The 19,345-nt window shown below is 37.5% G+C and overlaps 1 protein-coding gene across 4 annotated transcripts in view; it reads left to right on the top strand.

Annotated features, from left to right (window-relative positions):
- Window positions 1-19,345, top strand: part of LOC124354696 (GPI ethanolamine phosphate transferase 2) — a 59,069-nt gene that overhangs the window by 26,459 nt on the left and 13,265 nt on the right. For all 4 annotated transcript variants that reach the window (XR_006921705.1, XM_046805342.1, XM_046805341.1 and 1 more), the window contains exons 7-8: window positions 690-886; window positions 19,106-19,296. Coding sequence is in view for 3 of the 4 variants with exons in the window: in XM_046805342.1 (XP_046661298.1) it covers window positions 690-886; window positions 19,106-19,296 (388 nt within the window). In the remaining variant the exon portion in view is untranslated. The remainder of the gene's footprint in view (window positions 1-689; window positions 887-19,105; window positions 19,297-19,345) is intronic.

The following is a 19,345-nucleotide window of genomic DNA, read 5'->3' as shown; positions in this document are numbered from 1 at the left end:
GTTTGTAAATAATATTGGTTTACTATTAGTTACTAACTATATGGTTATCTATCTAGAATTTTGGTTTGAGTGATCAGTAATTTGTTTACTATCGATCAGCAAACACAAACGTAAAAATATAAATTACTAACTGCAACCAAAATATTTACGTTTAGCATAATTTGTTAATTAGACTATCTATTTCTGAGTTTTTAAACACAAAGTACAATAAAAACACGTTTTAGCAATTGGTAATTTGCGCCCAGTAAAGCTGCTGTCCATAAATACATGCAGCAGACTTGTGATGATCTATTTACATAAATATTGGACTGAAAGCAACATATTAATTACAAAAGTACGACAATTTGTTAACTGTTATGGTTACCTGTTAATGATTTTAAAACACGAAGTATCCCAAAAACATGTTTTAATAATTGGTAATTTGTTTACTGCCTATAATTAATGATGTCGCAGATCTCCGTAGCGTAGACTGTTGATTCTTGTTGACCAATCTCGAATCTAATCCTTGTCGACCAATTCTTAAATCCGAATCCTGTGGTTTTGGGATTCGACTTTGCTGCATTACTAGTATTTGTAAGGTCTAGTATAATAACATCAAATCTTCTCTTAAGATTACCACATTGTAAAAACTAGTTCAACCAAGGGGTTGCATATCTGCCTCATTTTTTGACAACACCTGATTGTTACAGAGAGGAGGTGCTCCAAGTGGACTTGGCTCCAACCCTGAGTGTGTTGTGGGGAGTTGCCGTACCTGCGGATAATATTGGTGTGGCAATATTTAGTCTGTTGGCACACTTGTCGCCGGCTCAGCGTCTCTTCGCTCTACTCCACAATGGGCAACAACTGGCGGCTAACTTTCTTCGCAACAAGGGGTCCACGGTACACGGTCAGCTGATACGGTATTGCTTTCTTCTGTGCCCATAAGATTGGAACTCACTAAGGATGCAGTTATAAGGAACTTTGTAGATGAAGTTCTGGTGTATTCAATCTCTATAATCAGTTCACTATGTAAGATGATTTCAAGGACGAAAGAAAGAATTTTTTAAATCAACTGTTAACTGATCTAATTTTTAGTATGTTAAATTGCACATCATTTACAAAAGTAAACACCATATTGCGGCTCCAGAGGGCAGTTGAATGGTACTCGACTAATACCCATAATTTACAACAGTATCAGATACCACTTTATTGGTAAGGCTATTCTTTCTTAAGACCCTTTCTGTGACACACTTGTTACTTGAATTAAATTGTTATGGTTTATATTTATACGGAAATGAGATTGATCATAAATACTGATAAACACAGATAAAACGCAACATTATTAATTTTTGTGTGAATACAATAGTTAAAAATTTGTATTTACTTTTTTAGGTTCATATTTAGTAATTTTACTAAGCGTAAACATCTAAACCAGTTCATAAATATGGTTATGTTGTTCATCACCAATAAACAAGGAACAATTTCATGATGATTTGTATTTTACTAATTTTCAATCAACAAGTAATAGCAGGAAGTTTCCACACATGCAAAGTTCCAAAATACCACCACTCCAGGCCTGAATGTTTTGCAGTAATAACATTTTGTAATACTCCACAGTATTTTAAATATCATCAGTGTAAAAGAGGTTCTGTATAGATAATTATATCCTTATGATATTAGATAATTGCATCCTTAGTGTGCTCTGCTATCAATTTTTTTCCATCAGAATAAAAAAAGGAAATATATTTCTATTAGAAGGAAAGTTTTTAGTGAATTTAGGTTTAATGTTGGGGAAGAAATGCTCTCTAGTGCTTTATGAGATTTTTTTCAGTACCAAAATTTGATCTCGATTATGAATTTGATACATATTCTATCCTATCCTACTTAAATTTGTATGTTACAACCTACTAGGGCTTTGTGCCCTTTTAAATCATAAATACTAAGAATGTAATATGCACTTTCAGTACTCAGTAGGCTACATTATTTTGTTATTTTCTACTTTGAAAAGAAGGTGAGAAAATGCCTTAAAGAAATAATTGGTATTTGTATCCTCATTTGAATGAAAACCTCTTTGTTATTCAATTATGATTTATTATACAGAAAAAATAAAAATAAGTTATATGATATCGAATGTGACTTACTCTTGAGTATAAACAAGATTAACTGTTTGTTTATACAGCAACTGAATTAAAATGACTAAAACATGTGTTTACAAAAACTGTTACTACACAGCCCCCCACGGAAACAGGAGGTCAGGGCAGCTTGAAACGAACATGTTGTCCTGATCGAGTTATGTAGTCTGGAGGTGAAGTGCCTTTCAAGGGAAAATTTATCGGAAGACTGAGGGGCACTGTTGGATAACTCTGATGGTAGTGCAGTCTTCAGGCAATGAGTGTAAAAGTTGTCATTTAGGGTTAGGTAGGTTTCACTTTATCTATAGTAACTTTGACATTTTGACCTTTGATGAGTATAGTGAGGGCTTACTACGGGGTAAGGGCTGATGTATGGAGGTTGTACAGATTTCCTGACAGTTTCATTTCAAAGAAAAACACGGCTAGATGTTTTCAAGTCTTGAAAGACAAATGTTTTCTGTTTACCATTTGACATCCAGGAGTAGGCTGGAGGTTTTCCATGTGACGATGAAGTTGACTGACAAAATTGGTTGGATCTTCTTGTCGACGTGAAGTTTCAGGTGCAACTATTAGTTCCAGGAAGATGTAGGGGTTGCGTACACCAGCTCAGCAGCAGAAGAATTTAGATCAGGTCGGAAAGCACTGTGGACTCCAAGGAGCACAATGGAAAGAGATTCTAACCATGTAGTATTGAGGTGGCATATGACAGCAGCCTTGAGTTGCCTGTGAAATTGTTTAACCCTTTTAACCCCAGCCATTTTTCCATGGACTTGCCAGAAAGCCCATGGCGATAAGGGTCCGTAGTGCAGAATTGAGGAAAAATACATCTAGTTTTCTTATTTTTGAAGATAACTTTTAGGTTTTTGTTTTAAATTGTTCACAAATAAGTGTACTCTTAGATGTAATAGTTAAAAAGTACTTTTACAGAATGATTTGTTTTTTTAGCGTATTTATACATAAAAAAAATTTTATTTTTTAAAATTTTTTATAGTTTGGACATACTTAAAAGGGTAGAAAAAAAATTGTAGCCCCTGAAAAATGAAGCAATTTTGTTGTACACATATTTCTTACTACACAAACAAAATTTGAAGAACTTTCCTTGATAAATGCAGGAGATATATCCAATTAATTGTATTGCTGCATAAGCACTTCTTCATATATTTCCACATACACGTCAGTAGAAGTATACAGATATGTCTTGTTACTTGTACACAAAATTCCCTTCTGGCAGGAACATCTTCAAAAAAATTGTAGAGAGCCCTAAGAAATTTAACTAGATTCCACTTAGCCCCTGATTTGAACACATTTTTGAGGATGTGCAAACCACAGGTGCCTATAAATAAAAAGTATAGGATCATCATCATTATTCTCAGTCTGAAGTTCCTACTCCAGATCTTTCACAGACTTTAAATTTACATTAAGTCTATCGATAGACAATGAGAAATGTTTTTTTTTTACATTTATGTGCTTTGATTGTCTTCTGAATTTTAAAATCAAATTGCTCCCAGTGCTTTTAGTCAAAGAAGTAGAGGTAAAATATCTTGTGGTCACTTCATGACTTACAGGATCCCAATACCTTAGTGCAATACCCATTTACTATTCTGGCTAACTTTATTCATGCTTTCGTCCAATATAGAAACAAAGGCAGATGATTCCTGGACTTCCTTGTCCAGTAGGTCTCGAAAATACTCAACAATACCAAAGTTCACCAAATAACCAATTTTAATACGCTCAAGTGAAATTTTTCCTGCGATTTGACTATCCATAAATTGACTCAAACACTTTGGATGCAACTCCTGATAGCAGGAAAACCAGCCTAAAACAGCTACCACAAAATTTTCCAGGACCAACTTTTGAATTTCAATGACTTTCCATGACCTACTTTATTTCCATGACTTTCCAGGAATTCCAGAAGCGTGGCCACACCTATGTATATTGCGATAGAGTTAAATAATTACAGAGTTTTGGAGTTAGACTTGCATCATAACTGAAGTAATGTTAAATCCAATTTACTTCACACTGATCTCCCCACAAATCACTTCAATTTCAAAATCGATAATTAATTATGAGAGTTTACAGCCTTATATATGGCATTTATCTTAGTCAGTTGAAATATTTAAGAAACTTATTCTAGAAATCAAAATAAAACATTGTCTTCTTCAAAGCCTTTGTCCACCAAATCACCGGAATCATGTTCATGACCAAATTCAGCCACAGAGATCATTGTAAAATATTCATATTTAATATGTTTATTATGTAATTGTTGAAATTAGTAACTATGGTTATTACACATTCAGCAAAATATCATTCTAAATTCCAAGTTAGTGTGACCTATACATAAAATCTGAAGTATTAGTAAAACATTCACTGGAGGAAAAAACTACAGTCCACAAGAAATATACTACACCTATAAATGTTCCATCCGGGTCTGAGATATTTGTTCAGTATTTTGAATATTCTGAAATCGGCTAAGCTGAAACGAACACTTTAAATGTCAGTGAGCGGCTGGGACATCAACCCATGCAGCAAAAATTCTCCGTTGATTAAGAAGATTTTAACGGACACCAACACTAAATGTCAGTGAGCAGCCGGGACATCAACCCATGCAGCAAAAATTCTCCGTTGATTAAGAAGATTTTAACTGACACCAACACTAAATGTCAGTGAGCAGCCGGGACATCAACCCATGCAGCAAAAATTCTCCGTTGATTAAGAAGATTTTAACTGACACCAACACTAAATGTCAGTGAGCAGCCGGGACATCAACCCATGCAGCAAAAATTCTCTGTTGATAAAGAAGATTTTAACGGACACCAACACTAAATGTCAGTGAGCAGCCGGGACATCAACCCATACAGCAAAAATTCTCCGTTGATTAAGAAGATTTTAACGGACACCAACACTAAATGTCAGTGAGCAGCCGGGACATCAACCCATGCAGCAAAAATTCTCCGTTGATAAAGAAGATTTTAACTGACATCAACACTCTAAATGTCAGTGAGCAGCCGGGACATCAACCCATGCAGCAAAAATTCTCTGTTGATAAAGAAGATTTTAACTGAGACCAACACTAAATGTCAGTGAGCAGCCGGGACATAAACCCATGCAGCTGAAATTGTCCATTGATAATGAAGATTTTAACTGACACCAACACTCTAAATGACTGTGAGCGGCTGGGACGTCAACCCATGCAGCTGAAATTGTCCTTTGATAAAGAAGATTTTAAACTCACCCTCTAAATCTGCAATCAGGCCCGGACTTCAATGAAAGCACCAGAACTCATATCAATAACATATTACTTGCACGACAAACTATGTTTTCCCCAGTGTAAACTTTTCACTAACCCCCTAAAATTTTGGTAATTTACTGTTCATAACTAATTCTTAAATTCTGTAATAGCTTAGTGGACTCAAGTATTGCCTGTACTTGGGGGGTGGCGGAGGGTAGCTCGCAAATAAAAATGTTGATAATATTTCTTGTTTTTATTTACAACACTAGTATGAAACTAAAAATGAAATGTCTGAGTTTAATGAACCAAAAATTTAAAAAAATTAAATATTACTATAATTAGTGTATTCAAAAGTACGTGAAACTAATATTTTTTTACATTCTTGCTGTCTGAATATTGCCAATGGATACGTGACAGTTTGTTGAATCGTGTAAATATAACACATATACCTTCAAAACCCTTTAATACTTTCTGGAGTAAATATATATATATATATATATATATATATATATATATATATATATATATCGTCAGTAGAAGTATACAGATATGTATACTTGTTTTTGCACTTTTGAAATAATAACAATTGTAAAATAACACAAACTAATTGTAATGGTTTGTAAGACTAAAACTTGTTTAATTTTTCAAAAAAGTAAATAAAATAATATTTACAATATATACATTTTATATTAACAACTCAATTCATTGTCTTCAAAAATAGCACAATCACCAATAATAATAGGGTACTTTGGGATTATACCGACCACACCAGTATGAAGAACACAAAAATATAAATTTATAGAAACAAACATGATAGAACGAAAAAACAACTCTTTAATTACAAAATTACAAGCATTTCCAGGCATTGTGATTGGTATTGTTGTCGCTGTTATCTTATCTTTCTCGAGAATCCCGATTACGACAGGCCACGCGGCATCACGTGATTTTCACGGTACATAATTGCCTTTCCATTACAATTCAATTTATATTTCTGATCAGATCCTCTAGAATTTGATATTTTACTGATATGTACTATCTCGAGGGATGTTTTTCTTTCGTTGAGATCAGCGCGAAGGCATGGCACTCGCATTTGGGTGGCGGAGTGTGATCAAGAATAAAAACAAGTTTTGAGTGTTTTTTCAATAAAGAGTTTAGTTTTAGTTTGATCATGTTTGTTTTTATTGAATTTTTGTGTTTGGAGAAATGTAGAGGTAAAACACGGAAGTACAACAAAGCGACGCACCAGCTGAACGGGCGGCGAGACTCTGCAATCACGTTATCTACTACACCGCTCGACTTTGACCTCTGTCTAAGGATGGGGAGGGGTTTGCGATAAGACAATTCCTGTTTTGTATTGACGAAATATTGTTCTACGCTAATCTAGTAATCAGTAGAAGCAAAATGTCAAATAACGATTCATGTCTGGGTTTGGTCGGTATAATCCCAAAGTACCAATAATAGTGTTTATCAAAGTGTTTTCACTCACTGGTAACTTTTCTCTACGACGTTTACTCATGTTTTTTTTTACTAATAATACAATAAATCACACGAAAAACAACCGCTTTCAATCACGCAAACTAATTGAGGTTATAAGTCAGCATACAACAACAATGCAACTGAAGTCGTCTGACAGCTGACATCGACAAATAAACTACGCTCAATGACGACGACATACAATGCCAATTGGAAGGTTTATTGTTTTTGCATGTAGCCCGTTTCTTCACCGACTACTATACCGAAACTGATGGCATTTGGACATATTATTAGCCAGCTACATTAAATTATCGAGACGTCCGGTATATCGGACGTTGGGCATTTTAGCTAGACCACCTCTGTCCGATATATCGGACGCCGGGGCTAAAAGGGTTAACCATACCATTTGTGCAAGAGTGATAGCTGTAGGTGTGATGATGTTGGCTGCCAAGGAATATTCTAAGATGGCAGAATAGATTGGACTCTAATTGAATTCCTTGATCTTTCGTTATTGTGTAAGATGGCGTCAGGTGATGATAAGTGCATTTGTGGCTCTTGCTCTAAAGTCGTTACTGAGAGGCATAATGCAGTTATGTGCTATGGAATATGTAAAATGTGGTGGCATATTGCATGTGCAAATATTTCAAAAGTTAATTACGATCATCTAAAGTGTATAGTAAAATTACCGGGAGTGAAATGGTATTGCGAGTCTTGTTTATCACGTATTCAGTTCGCGGCGGAGAACGGTTCAGTGAACGACTCGCAGGGAGGAATCGAATCTTCGTTTGAACACAGTGACAATGAATCCACTTCAGCTAAAAACATTTTTTCCGAACTGTGTAAAATGAACGAGAACAATTTAGCCATGACCAAAAGGCTTAATGAGTTGGGAAAAGAAAACAATGAAATGAAATCACAGTTAAATCACATCGCCAAATTACTTCTGACACCAACGTCGTCTGCTACCGGTGGGAATGCTCAACATAATAATATTACGACTCCAGCGTCGTCTGCTACGGGTGTGACTAATTTGAGTAAAATCAATGAGGCACAGCAAACAAAAGATAAATCAACTGAAGAGGGTTCTTTAAGTACTCCTGGGCCCGAGTTGCATAACAATACTAATGAAAATGCTAATGCCGAAGGGTTTTTAACTCATGACAAGGAATATCCACCGCTACCTGATAAGGAATCAGATTTCATAGTCAAAACATATAAGAAGAACAGAAAAAACAAGGAGAATAACAAAAATAAATTAAATATTACAGTACCATCAGCTGGTAAAAGTCGTCAAGGGCAAGGAGCTAATCTTCAAACCAGGAACAGTGAATCGATCCCAAACAAATCATTGAACAGATCTCAGCAACAGGTTAAACGACCTAACCTCACTTCAACTTCAAGGCAAATTGTCGTGGGAACATGTGAAACAACAAATGTTTTATCCGGTGATAAAAAAGCATGGTTCTACTTAGGAAGAGTGAAAAAAGGCACTGAGGTTGATGCTGTTAAGGATTTCATCACGAATCAGTTCCCAGGATCAAATCCCATTGTTGAGAAGCTTGATTGTAAAGGAGCAAATGACAGCTTCAAGATAGCGGTTGACTTCGACCTGAAGGATGACTTTATGAATGGATCTGTTTGGCCCAAAAACGTACAGTTAAAGCGTTTTTTATTCAAAAGAATAAGGCCAGAAGTGAGAGCCTAACACAAAATCCTTCTTCCGAAAGCAAACAGTGTTTAGGCCTAGAAATAAGCAATACAGGCCTAGAGTGTAAACAGGCTAAGATAGGCCTAGTTAATAATATAAAGTTAGTTTATGTCAACGTCCAGTGCCTAAGGACTAAATTGAACTTGGTGTCTCTTTTTGTTGACAAAGTTGGTGCAGATATTCTCTGTGTGAGTGAACATTGGCTGACTGAAAGCGAAGCCCAGTTTTACAGCTCAGTTCAGTCGCTGACCCTGGCCAGTGGTTACTATCGTACGGATCACAAGAACGGTGGTGTGGCAATCTATTCGAATTGCAGCCTAACTGTACACCCTATCGACCTAAGTGACTTCTGTGTGGAACTCGACATCGAACTGTGTGCAGTCGAAATAAAAGAAAGAAATCTAATAATTATCTCAGCCTACAGGTCTCCAAATGGATGCTCCGAAAACTTCTTCAATGTGCTAGATAAGTGCTTAATGTGGATATCTAAAAAATTCCAAAGTGAAATAGTGTTGGGGGGAGACTTCAATCTCCCCATTGGTTCTGATGTTGCCCTGGGAAAAAACTTTGACTTCGTACTCAAGAGCCACGGCCTATTTGTGGCGAATCGTCAGCCAACCCGAGGTACAAACTGTCTCGATACGATTGCAACCACAATCAGTTCCTGGGATTACTCAGTCAGCGTTGAAGACCCTGTGATTGCTGATCACTGTCCTCTGGTTATGAGTCTCTCATCTGGAAGGGTGAGTGCTGATAATAATAATCCTGCATGGTGTGACAACTATATTAAGTCAGTTAGAATCATAAAAGATGAGAATTTACCTGTTTTCAGGGAAGCTTTATTGAAGGTCGATTGGAATGATGTGATTAGGCTAAGTACAGAGGATGCTGAAAAAGCATTTGCTAACTTTTTCACGATCTTTAGTGACATTTTCAATAAGTACTTTCCAAGCAAGATCTTGCCTAAATCTAGGGCTGGTAAGCTTAGGCCTAAGCAAGCTGATAAATCATGGTATACTGCAGACCTCGCTAATCTTAGAAAATTAGTTATTGCATTTCATGATAGGTTTAAGGTTACCCAGGACATCACTGAGAAAAATAGGCTTTACTCCTTGTACCTTAGAACCAAAAGACAATACAGAAGTAGTGTGGATGCAGCAAAGAAACGTTCCAATATGCAAGCAATCGAGACGGCTAAAAATCCTTGTAAGGCAGCATGGAATCTAGTAAATAGTACTTATAAGAAAAAATCTGAATCCAAATGCAGTGCCAGTCCGGATGAATTTAATTTGTTTCTCTTAAACGAAGTTGACAAAATCGTAAATTCTGCTGCAACCAACAACACCAATGCCAATTCGCTTTTGCCTGGGTGCACAGGTTCCGTACCACAGTCTAATAGGCCTACTACCAATCTCTCGAGCTGGTCCCCAGTAACACCTAAGCAAATATTACAAATTGTACAAAACTTTAAGAGCTCTCAGAGCCAGGACATCTACGGAATGAATGTAGTTATGTTGAAGCATGTCATCGATGCTATAGCCTATCCTTTGAGTTTTGTTCTTAACGCCTGTATGAGCTGTGGAGCTTTCCCTGAGTCACTTAAAGTATCTAGAACCGTACCGGTCTTCAAGAAGGGTGACCCGGAGGCTATGGGGAGTTATAGGCCGATATCGGTGATACCAGTTTTCGCCAAGGTTTATGAGTCTGTGATCAAAGGTCAAATTGTAAACTACTTTGAACATGAAAATCTCTTCTCTGAATCTCAACATGGATTCAGGAAGAATAGATCTACTGTGACAGCGGTTCTGAGTTTGGTTAGCCAGGTCCTAGAGAGCTTCGAGGCTGGTGATTCAACTGCACTTGTTCTGGCCGACTTAAGCAAGGCGTTTGATTGTGTTCCGCATAGTCAACTGCTGGATAAACTGAGAGCCTATGGTGTTGATGGAATGGTTTTACAGGTTTTTAGGTCCTACTTCACAGACAGAAAACAGATCCTGTGCACCGGCGGAGCGCATTCCCAACCTCAAGCAGTGAAATATGGTGTTCCTCAGGGTTCGGTCATTGGCCCAGTCCTATTTCTAATTACAATTAATGACATCAGCCAGCTGGGTGACATGCTTCTGTTTGCAGATGATACCTCCATCTTTGCTCGTGGCGATACACCAGAAAACGCCAGGCTTGCTGCTCTACAAACATTTACCAGCGCAAAGGAATGGTTTGCCGCGAATGGCTTGTGCCTGAACGAGGGGAAAACCCAGGAGATGATGTGCACTCTTTCCAGATCTGACAACAATTTTGGCCTGAGCGAAGTTAGGCTCCTGGGATTTATTCTTGACCCAGGGCTTACATGGAGGAGCCATACGAATAGTGTATGCATCAGACTCTCTAGAGCCCTGCATCTACTGCGGAGACTGAAACCTATGCTGACTAATAAGTATCTTTTGACAGTTTACTTCGCCATGTTCCACAGCCATATCAGCTATGGGCTGCACATATGGGGCCATGCTGCTGGATGTAAGGATATTCTTCTCCTCCAAAAGAAAGCTCTTCGTGTCATCTCGCCTCCAGGGTTTCTGGATAGCTGTAGGCCTATCTTTGTGAGTCTTAAAATTCTCACAGTCTATGGTCAGTACATCCTTTCCTGCCTGACCAATTTAAAACTTAACATCTCAGACTTTGCTGAAAGAAACGAACTCCATACCTACAACACCAGGAAGAAGCACCATCTGGATGTACCTTTTTGTAGGCTTAGTAAGAAGAAGAACTGCTATCCTAGCTTAGCGCTTCGCATGTATAATGCCCTTCCAGATAATCTCAAAGAACTCAACCCTCCTCACTTTGAAACCCAACTTAAAAGCTGGCTATTGTGTAGGCCCTTTTATTCAGTCGGGGAGTTCTTCGATGCACTATCATAAGCCCTGGCGCCATGTAAAAATGTAAATATTGTAAATATTCTAAAATTCATTTTACTTTGACGCTGTCTATCCAGTTGTACTGGTCATCGACTAAGGTGGAGGTAATTAAGGTAATTAAGGTAGGTATTCAGGTGGGTGTGTCGAAGCAAGATATCCAGCAGTTGGTGAGCTGAAGGCAGTGAGAAAGTTCTAAGAAAAGATTGTCTGATGATTTTGGCTTTCTAGCATTGTTGACAGGCATGGGTTCAAGATTGACAATCACTATGCATGTCAGGCCATACAAAACATTGAAATATGAGTTTGTAACTTTTACACTGGGATAAAAAAATGTTGTGAATGGAGTTGAAGACTTGTGATTGTAGTGAAGCAGGGATGAAGTGTCAAGGTTGATGTGTAGCTGTGTCACAATACATTTGTAGGTCAGTTCTTGGTGGTGTCACTAGCTGAATATTCATACTTGTGTTGTTTGTAAGTATTTCTTTGAGTTATGAGTCATTCTTTTGAATGGCAGTAAGAGCTTGCAGGTCAATTGGTGGATATAGATAGAGCATAGATCCGAGAGATTAAATCTGCGCACATGTTGGATGCTCCAGAAACATACTGAACATCAGTTGTGAATTGAGCAATGAAAGAAATCTGTAAATTGTACAGATGGAAGTTTGTCTTTATTTTGTAGGTAAGCATACGTAATAGGTTTATGGTGTGTAAATATTGTACAGAATTGTTTATTATGTAATTGTTGAAATTAGTAACTATGGTTATTACACATTCAGCAAAATATCATTCTAAATTCCAAGTTAGTGTGACCTATACATAAAATCTGAAGTATTAGTAAAACATTCACTGGAGGAAAAAACTACAGTCCACAAGAAATATACTACACCTATAAATGTTCCATCCGGGTCTGAGATATTTGTTCAGTATTTTGAATATTCTGAAATCGGCTAAGCTGAAACGAACACTTTAAATGTCAGTGAGCGGCTGGGACATCAACCCATGCAGCAAAAATTCTCCGTTGATTAAGATTTTAACGGACACCAACACTAAATGTCAGTGAGCAGCCGGGACATCAACCCATGCAGCAAAAATTCTCCGTTGATTAAGAAGATTTTAACTGACACCAACACTAAATGTCAGTGAGCAGCCGGGACATCAACCCATGCAGCAAAAATTCTCCGTTGATTAAGAAGATTTTAACTGACACCAACACTAAATGTCAGTGAGCAGCCGGGACATCAACCCATGCAGCAAAAATTCTCTGTTGATAAAGAAGATTTTAACGGACACCAACACTAAATGTCAGTGAGCAGCCGGGACATCAACCCATACAGCAAAAATTCTCCGTTGATTAAGAAGATTTTAACGGACACCAACACTAAATGTCAGTGAGCAGCCGGGACATCAACCCATGCAGCAAAAATTCTCCGTTGATAAAGAAGATTTTAACTGACACCAACACTAAATGTCAGTGAGCAGCCGGGACATCAACCCATGCAGCAAAAATTCTCTGTTGATAAAGAAGATTTTAACGGACACCAACACTAAATGTCAGTGAGCAGCCGGGACATCAACCCATACAGCAAAAATTCTCCGTTGATTAAGAAGATTTTAACGGACACCAACACTAAATGTCAGTGAGCAGCCGGGACATCAACCCATGCAGCAAAAATTCTCCGTTGATAAAGAAGATTTTAACTGACATCAACACTCTAAATGTCAGTGAGCAGCCGGGACATCAACCCATGCAGCAAAAATTCTCTGTTGATAAAGAAGATTTTAACTGAGACCAACACTAAATGTCAGTGAGCAGCCGGGACATAAACCCATGCAGCTGAAATTGTCCATTGATAATGAAGATTTTAACTGACACCAACACTCTAAATGACTGTGAGCGGCTGGGACGTCAACCCATGCAGCTGAAATTGTCCTTTGATAAAGAAGATTTTAAACTCACCCTCTAAATCTGCAATCAGGCCCGGACTTCAATGAAAGCACCAGAACTCATATCAATAACATATTACTTGCACGACAAACTATGTTTTCCCCAGTGTAAACTTTTCACTAACCCCCTAAAATTTTGGTAATTTACTGTTTATAACTAATTCTTAAATTCTGTAATAGCTTAGTGGACTCAAGTATTGCCTGTACTTGGGGGGTGGCGGAGGGTAGCTCGCAAATAAAAATGTTGATAATATTTCTTGTTTTTATTTTATAAGCATACGTAATAGGTTTATGGTGTGTAAATATTGTACAGAATTGAGCCTCTAAGATGTGGCAAAAATTCTGAACTGTAGATTAAACAGCTAGGAGTTCTCTGAAATAAACAGGCAGCTCAAATTGGTGTGGTCAGTGGTGTAATTTTCCCCGAGAAGAAAGCAAGATGTTCTCAGTTGTTTTCAACACGTCGTTGAAGAGAAGCATAAACAGCTAAGTTTGACGCATCGGTGAAGAGTCCTAAGGGTACTTTGGGATCTTGTTGTGCGAGAAGCATGATTTATTTCAGGTGTTATTTGCAGGGTTCAAATGCTTGTTCGAATTCAGGAGTCCAGGAGATACTGGTCTGTTTTAGTCCAAAGACTGCGGTGTGCAGTGGAGCCTAATATTTTGACTTAGGGGATGAAATGTCAGTAGAAATTAATTATTTCTAAGAAACTATGTAATTTGACGGCTGTAGAAGGGTGGGTGAAGTTAATCAGTGCAGAAAAGTGGTCAGAGAGAGGCTTGGAGCTATCTGCTGAAACTTCATATCCCAGAAATTTGAAAATAGGAGAGAATAGAACTGACTTTTTAGTGTTAACACGTTCGCTACCGAGTACCGCATATGTGCGGCGCCGCGGTCATTCCGATAGACTATCGGTAAAATACGGATCTTTACTAGAAGACTGAGAATAATGTGTGTGACTTTCACCACAGACCACAAGAAATTTTAATTTAAATCCATATAATACACTTTAAAATAACCTTAATTTAACATACCTTTGTGATTCTACAGGTTTTTAAAATGTTTTGAGCCTTTTTACGGCGCCGCAGATGTGCGGCGCTCGGTCCATGGCATTAAAAACTCTAGGTTTTTTGAGAACCAAGCGCGATGACAATGCATATATTCACATTTATTGTAAGTTCAAGGCAATATTTATAAAGTAAAGCTAAGTTTGATGGTAAGTGGTATCTTTCCTCAGACATATATCTATATGCACTTCCTATTACAAAAGTGTAGAACATTCTAGTGAAAAGAACAAAGGCAAAAAATACCAAACTTTTTACAATATAAAGCATAGGCTATAATTGGACAATCAATTGTACAAAGTAGGCGACACTGTTACAAATGTGTACATTTACAAAAGTAATGTTATTAGCCTATTACGCCCAAATTAATACTAAACTGACAATTAGTTTATGCATCTCATAAATTGTTTGGGTCTACTTTTCATGAAATTTGTTGAAACAAATTGGCATACATAGGCCAATTAGTTTGTTGTCTTTGTCTTTGCAAACAGAACAAGCGTAGAAAGTTTCCTTTCTCTTCTGTTGTTCAACTCGGCAAATTTTGCATCTCAGTCTTTTTTGAACTTTTACGGGTAAGTGACCTCCTGAGGAGCTAGCACGGAAAGGACGTTGCACTTGTTCCACTTGAATAAAATGTTTAATTATCACGTCCCTAAAGCTGAGGTATGTCATCTTGCCACTTAGCTTCGAAAAGATGTAGGCACTGTTCCAGAGTGCGATATCCATGAGATGAAAGAATATCTTCATATACCAGCGTAGGGATTTCCTTGGACTGGAATAGTAAGATAGCATTTGATCGCTTTTGTCAATGCCGCCCATTCCTTTGTTATAAGCTACGATCATAGAAGGCTTCTTCATAACTGTTCCTCTTTTGTTTGTGGTGTCTGTCATGTCAGGCCCATGTGCTGTAGAAATACTTAGCACATTACGTTTGTCCCGCCATTTCATGACGGTTACTTCGCTTTTTTGCCGGCTGATAAATTCACCCCTCTTCAAGTTAGCCTGAATAACTTCTTGTGGGTTACCTGACCTGCCAGCTTGCAGGGTCCCACATATGTTGGTTTGGTTTTTGAACAGGTCTTCAGCTAGCTCAACGCTATTGTAAAAATTGTCTAAGTAGACAATATGGTCTTTGTGAAGAAAGTTTTGCATTAGTTTCATCACCACCTCATATGTGTGACCCTTTCCTTGGTGTTGTAAGGTTCCTTTGCCTTCATAAATGATTACGTTTAGAATGAATCCATCTGATATACATAGTTCATACAATTTAACTCCGTATTTGTGAGCCTTGTTTTTTATGTACTGCCGGAATGATGACCTTCCCCGAAACAAAACCATCGCTTCATCAAGGGACAGTGATTTTCCGGGTTTGTAAGTATCGTTAATATTTTGTAAGAGGTGATGTAACACTTGGCTAATTTTGTGCATTCTGCCATCAGTAGGATCTGTTTCAGAATCATAAAAACACAAACATTGTAGAATGGTTTCATATCTATTGCGAGTCATTGTATTGCCAAATATGGTATGTCCGTATAATGGGTCATTTGACCAATAGTGTTTCAGTGTGGGAAAGCCTAAATTGCCCATAAGCATGGTTAGGCCTAAGAACTTTTTTAGTTCATCTTTGGTAACATTGGCCCATTTGTTAAGAAGTGAATATTTAGGAAGAGGGTTTCCTCGGTAGACTACAGCTCGTTTGTTCGTCCAATGGACAATTTTATCTAGAAGACAATCGTCAAAAATGCTGCTAAAAACTTCTATTGGATCATTAGTTTGTAGGTTGATTTGCTCCCTACCTGTAAATTCAAACACGTGTGGATGATTGTTTGTATCTTTCCAGATACCTTGCACATTATCGTAACGGTCATGAACAGCGTTGACAACAAACTGTACATTAGGATCGAGATTTATTACGTTACCTTCATTATTATTATATCCATCAACTAGTTCCATGTGAACATCTTCTTGCACATAACCGAACTTGATTCAGTATCAGAACAATCAGAGGGAATATAATCACTCTCACCTCCTGAAGAAAACAAACTAGATTCACTGTCACTCAGAAAACGATCGATTTCACTGTTTGTGCTAATAAGCGATGTATCTCTGTTACGCTTCATTGTCAAGATAAACAAATAAACAACTCACAAACACAGTTTGGCGACTGACAAACATTGAGGTTAGGCCTGTTTGGTGTTTTTAATGTAAAACATATGGTAGTTTAGTCAGCTGTTGTAAGACGTCACTAATTGTCAGATCCACAGACCAAGTGCCTCACATATGCGGCAGACATCCCTGTAGACTGTTACGAAATGATGAAGGCTTTAAAATAGACTGCTACTTTTTGTCAACTATTGCATTATAGGAGAACAGCGCCGCAAATGTGCGGCGGCAGTCTATTTTAATGAGACCAAGCGCCGCAAATGTGCGGCGGCAGTCTATCGGTGGAATCCAGTCGCCGCACAATTGCGGCGCCTAGTCTATATTTATGGAAGATTTTTAACATTGTGGTAGTGAATGTGTTAACCAAGATCCCATATTTAATAAGGCGTTTAAATAGTGCACGAAGGTGTCATGCTCGTCATCAATATAACAAAAAACGAAGATGTCGTCGACATATGGAAAGCATCAAATCAGTGTGTCACTTTGTTGATAAAATTGGTGAAAGGTTTGGCCAGCATTTCAAAGTCTGAAACTCTTGTACAGAAATTCGAAAAAGCTGAAAAGAGTGGTGATTGCTGTTTTTGAGATGTCTTCGGGAGTGACTGGAATCTGAGTGTATCGAGATCAATGACGAAGAATTTGGTGCAGCCACAAAGTCGATGAGAAAAGTTGTGTATGTGGCAGATTGAATATCTGTCAGTAATCTCCTCATGTTGTCCAACCATTAGGTTTCTTGGGAACTATGTGCAATGGAAATGACCATGGGCTAGCTTTTAGTGGCGTGTTGTTCCTTCTTGGAGCATATTGTCAAATTTCTTCTTGGAAACTTGGAGACAGTCTGAACCTAGTCGGTGAAAGTGAGAATTTAATGGAGATCCAGATGTCGTCTTTATGAAGTGGCGAATTTTAAGGAGCTCCTGCAGGACGAATCAGGTCTGGAAATTCAGTGAGTATGTGGAAATCAAAGTTTGTTCGGTTAGTGCTTTGACGTTGGTCGGAGTACAAGCTGTAGGTATACATGAAGCAGAAAGTTGTCAATGTGTCATTGGTTGTGGCAGTTAGGTAGGAGACTGAAGAATACTAAGAAGTCATAGCCAATTATAGGTTAAGTCTCAATGCAATCCTAGATGGCACACATACACACACAGTAAGGTAATATTGTTGTAAAGAGAGTTTCTTCAGTCTATGCATATATTTCCCACGTTAATAAGCGAAGTATGCCCTAAATTATTGCTTTGTGAAGATGTTGCTCTTGTACACTACTTTTTTAAAAACAGGCCACCAATATTTTGCTTCAAAGGTCACTGAAAGTCACCAAAAGTCACTCTTCAATAGTAGACAACCTGCCTTGAATTGTCCAAATTTTATATTTCTTTGATTATTCAGAAGATGTTAGATTAGTTTTGTAGAACTTCTGGAACTTTCTGGGGTTGGGTTGTACATTCTAAACACCCCAATGTACTGCAGATACAGCCTGTCATTATTTTTACTTTGACTAATGTACTTGTTTTACTTTGTCCAAGTAAGCATTATATTTTTGCTAACTTTTAAACTTACTATTTTATTTTGAACAGTATTCGTGATCATATTTTGGCACTCACATTATTTATAAATAAAACCAACTTTTTAAAAAACTTGATTTTATCGGTAATAGGATTAAAAAAATTGTTTTTGTGTATAAAAGTCTGGGAAATTCTTCAAGCCACTTTGATAGATACCCTGCTAGAGATTGTAAGTGATGCAAAAACTGCAACAGCTTACGGTCACCTAGTTCTTCGTCCATCAATATTTGTTTGATAAGTTGTTCCTGTTATATTGATAGTCATTTAATGAGTTAATTTTTCAAAGTAGAGTAAGGGTTATCCTCTGGTTTATTGGTGAAAATCTCCTCAACCTCAAGAGTAAAGTGCTTATCAAAGTGGGAAACTACATGTGAATATTTAGTTAATTCCGAAGACGTATTTGCAATTGAAAATTTTGCTTCAGCTAGAGCAAACTAAAGAGAAGGATTATGTCTCCAAAATGGAGGTAATTTTGTACTTACTCGTACTTCAGCAGAAGAATGTGCTTCAGTTTTGGTTGTAGGTTGTAGTTTAATGTATTGAATTTGTTCTAGAATATCTTGAAGTTGTTGTAATTCATCCATGTTCTTGCAATCAGTGTCACTAATAGAGTGATAATTGTGTGTTGGGTTGAAATTTTGCTAGCAAGGTCGGCGAAGCCTAGTACACGCTATGTAGTCCGGTGTTCTATTAACTTTTATTTATATCAAAACCACAATTAACTTTCAGTCTTTACATCTCTAATTTACAGGTGCAAACGGTATTCTTTCTTAATATGCTGACTTAAAATGTTGCAATGAAAATATTTTATTTTCCACAGTCATGAAATATTTTTAATTGATAAAATATAGTAGAATTCTGTCTAAAATAGATTATTGTAATCGTTTAATATTAAGTGTCTCCTGAACTGCTTAACAAGTGAGTATGATCTGATGCAGAGAATTACTGCAAGTTTGAGGAGGCCAGACAGAAACACTACGAATGGCTCATCAACTCTAGTTCCGTGTCTCACCTTGAGGTGGAAGCACTGTACCAGTCCAGTCTCCTAGGCATGTCTCGTTTCTTGTCTGATGTCTTGGCGAACTATGACACCTGGGCACTATTCACTGCCAAGGCTATTCTGTTACAGGTCTGGTTAAGATATACAGTTACACAGTTTAAGATTTTACTTGTAAAAA

Source organism: Homalodisca vitripennis, chromosome 2, assembly GCF_021130785.1.
Source record: "Homalodisca vitripennis isolate AUS2020 chromosome 2, UT_GWSS_2.1, whole genome shotgun sequence".
NCBI classification, from domain to species: Eukaryota; Metazoa; Arthropoda; class Insecta; order Hemiptera; family Cicadellidae; genus Homalodisca; species Homalodisca vitripennis.
Note: the sequence above shows the minus strand (reverse complement) of the source record. Positions and strands in the feature narration are given on the sequence as shown.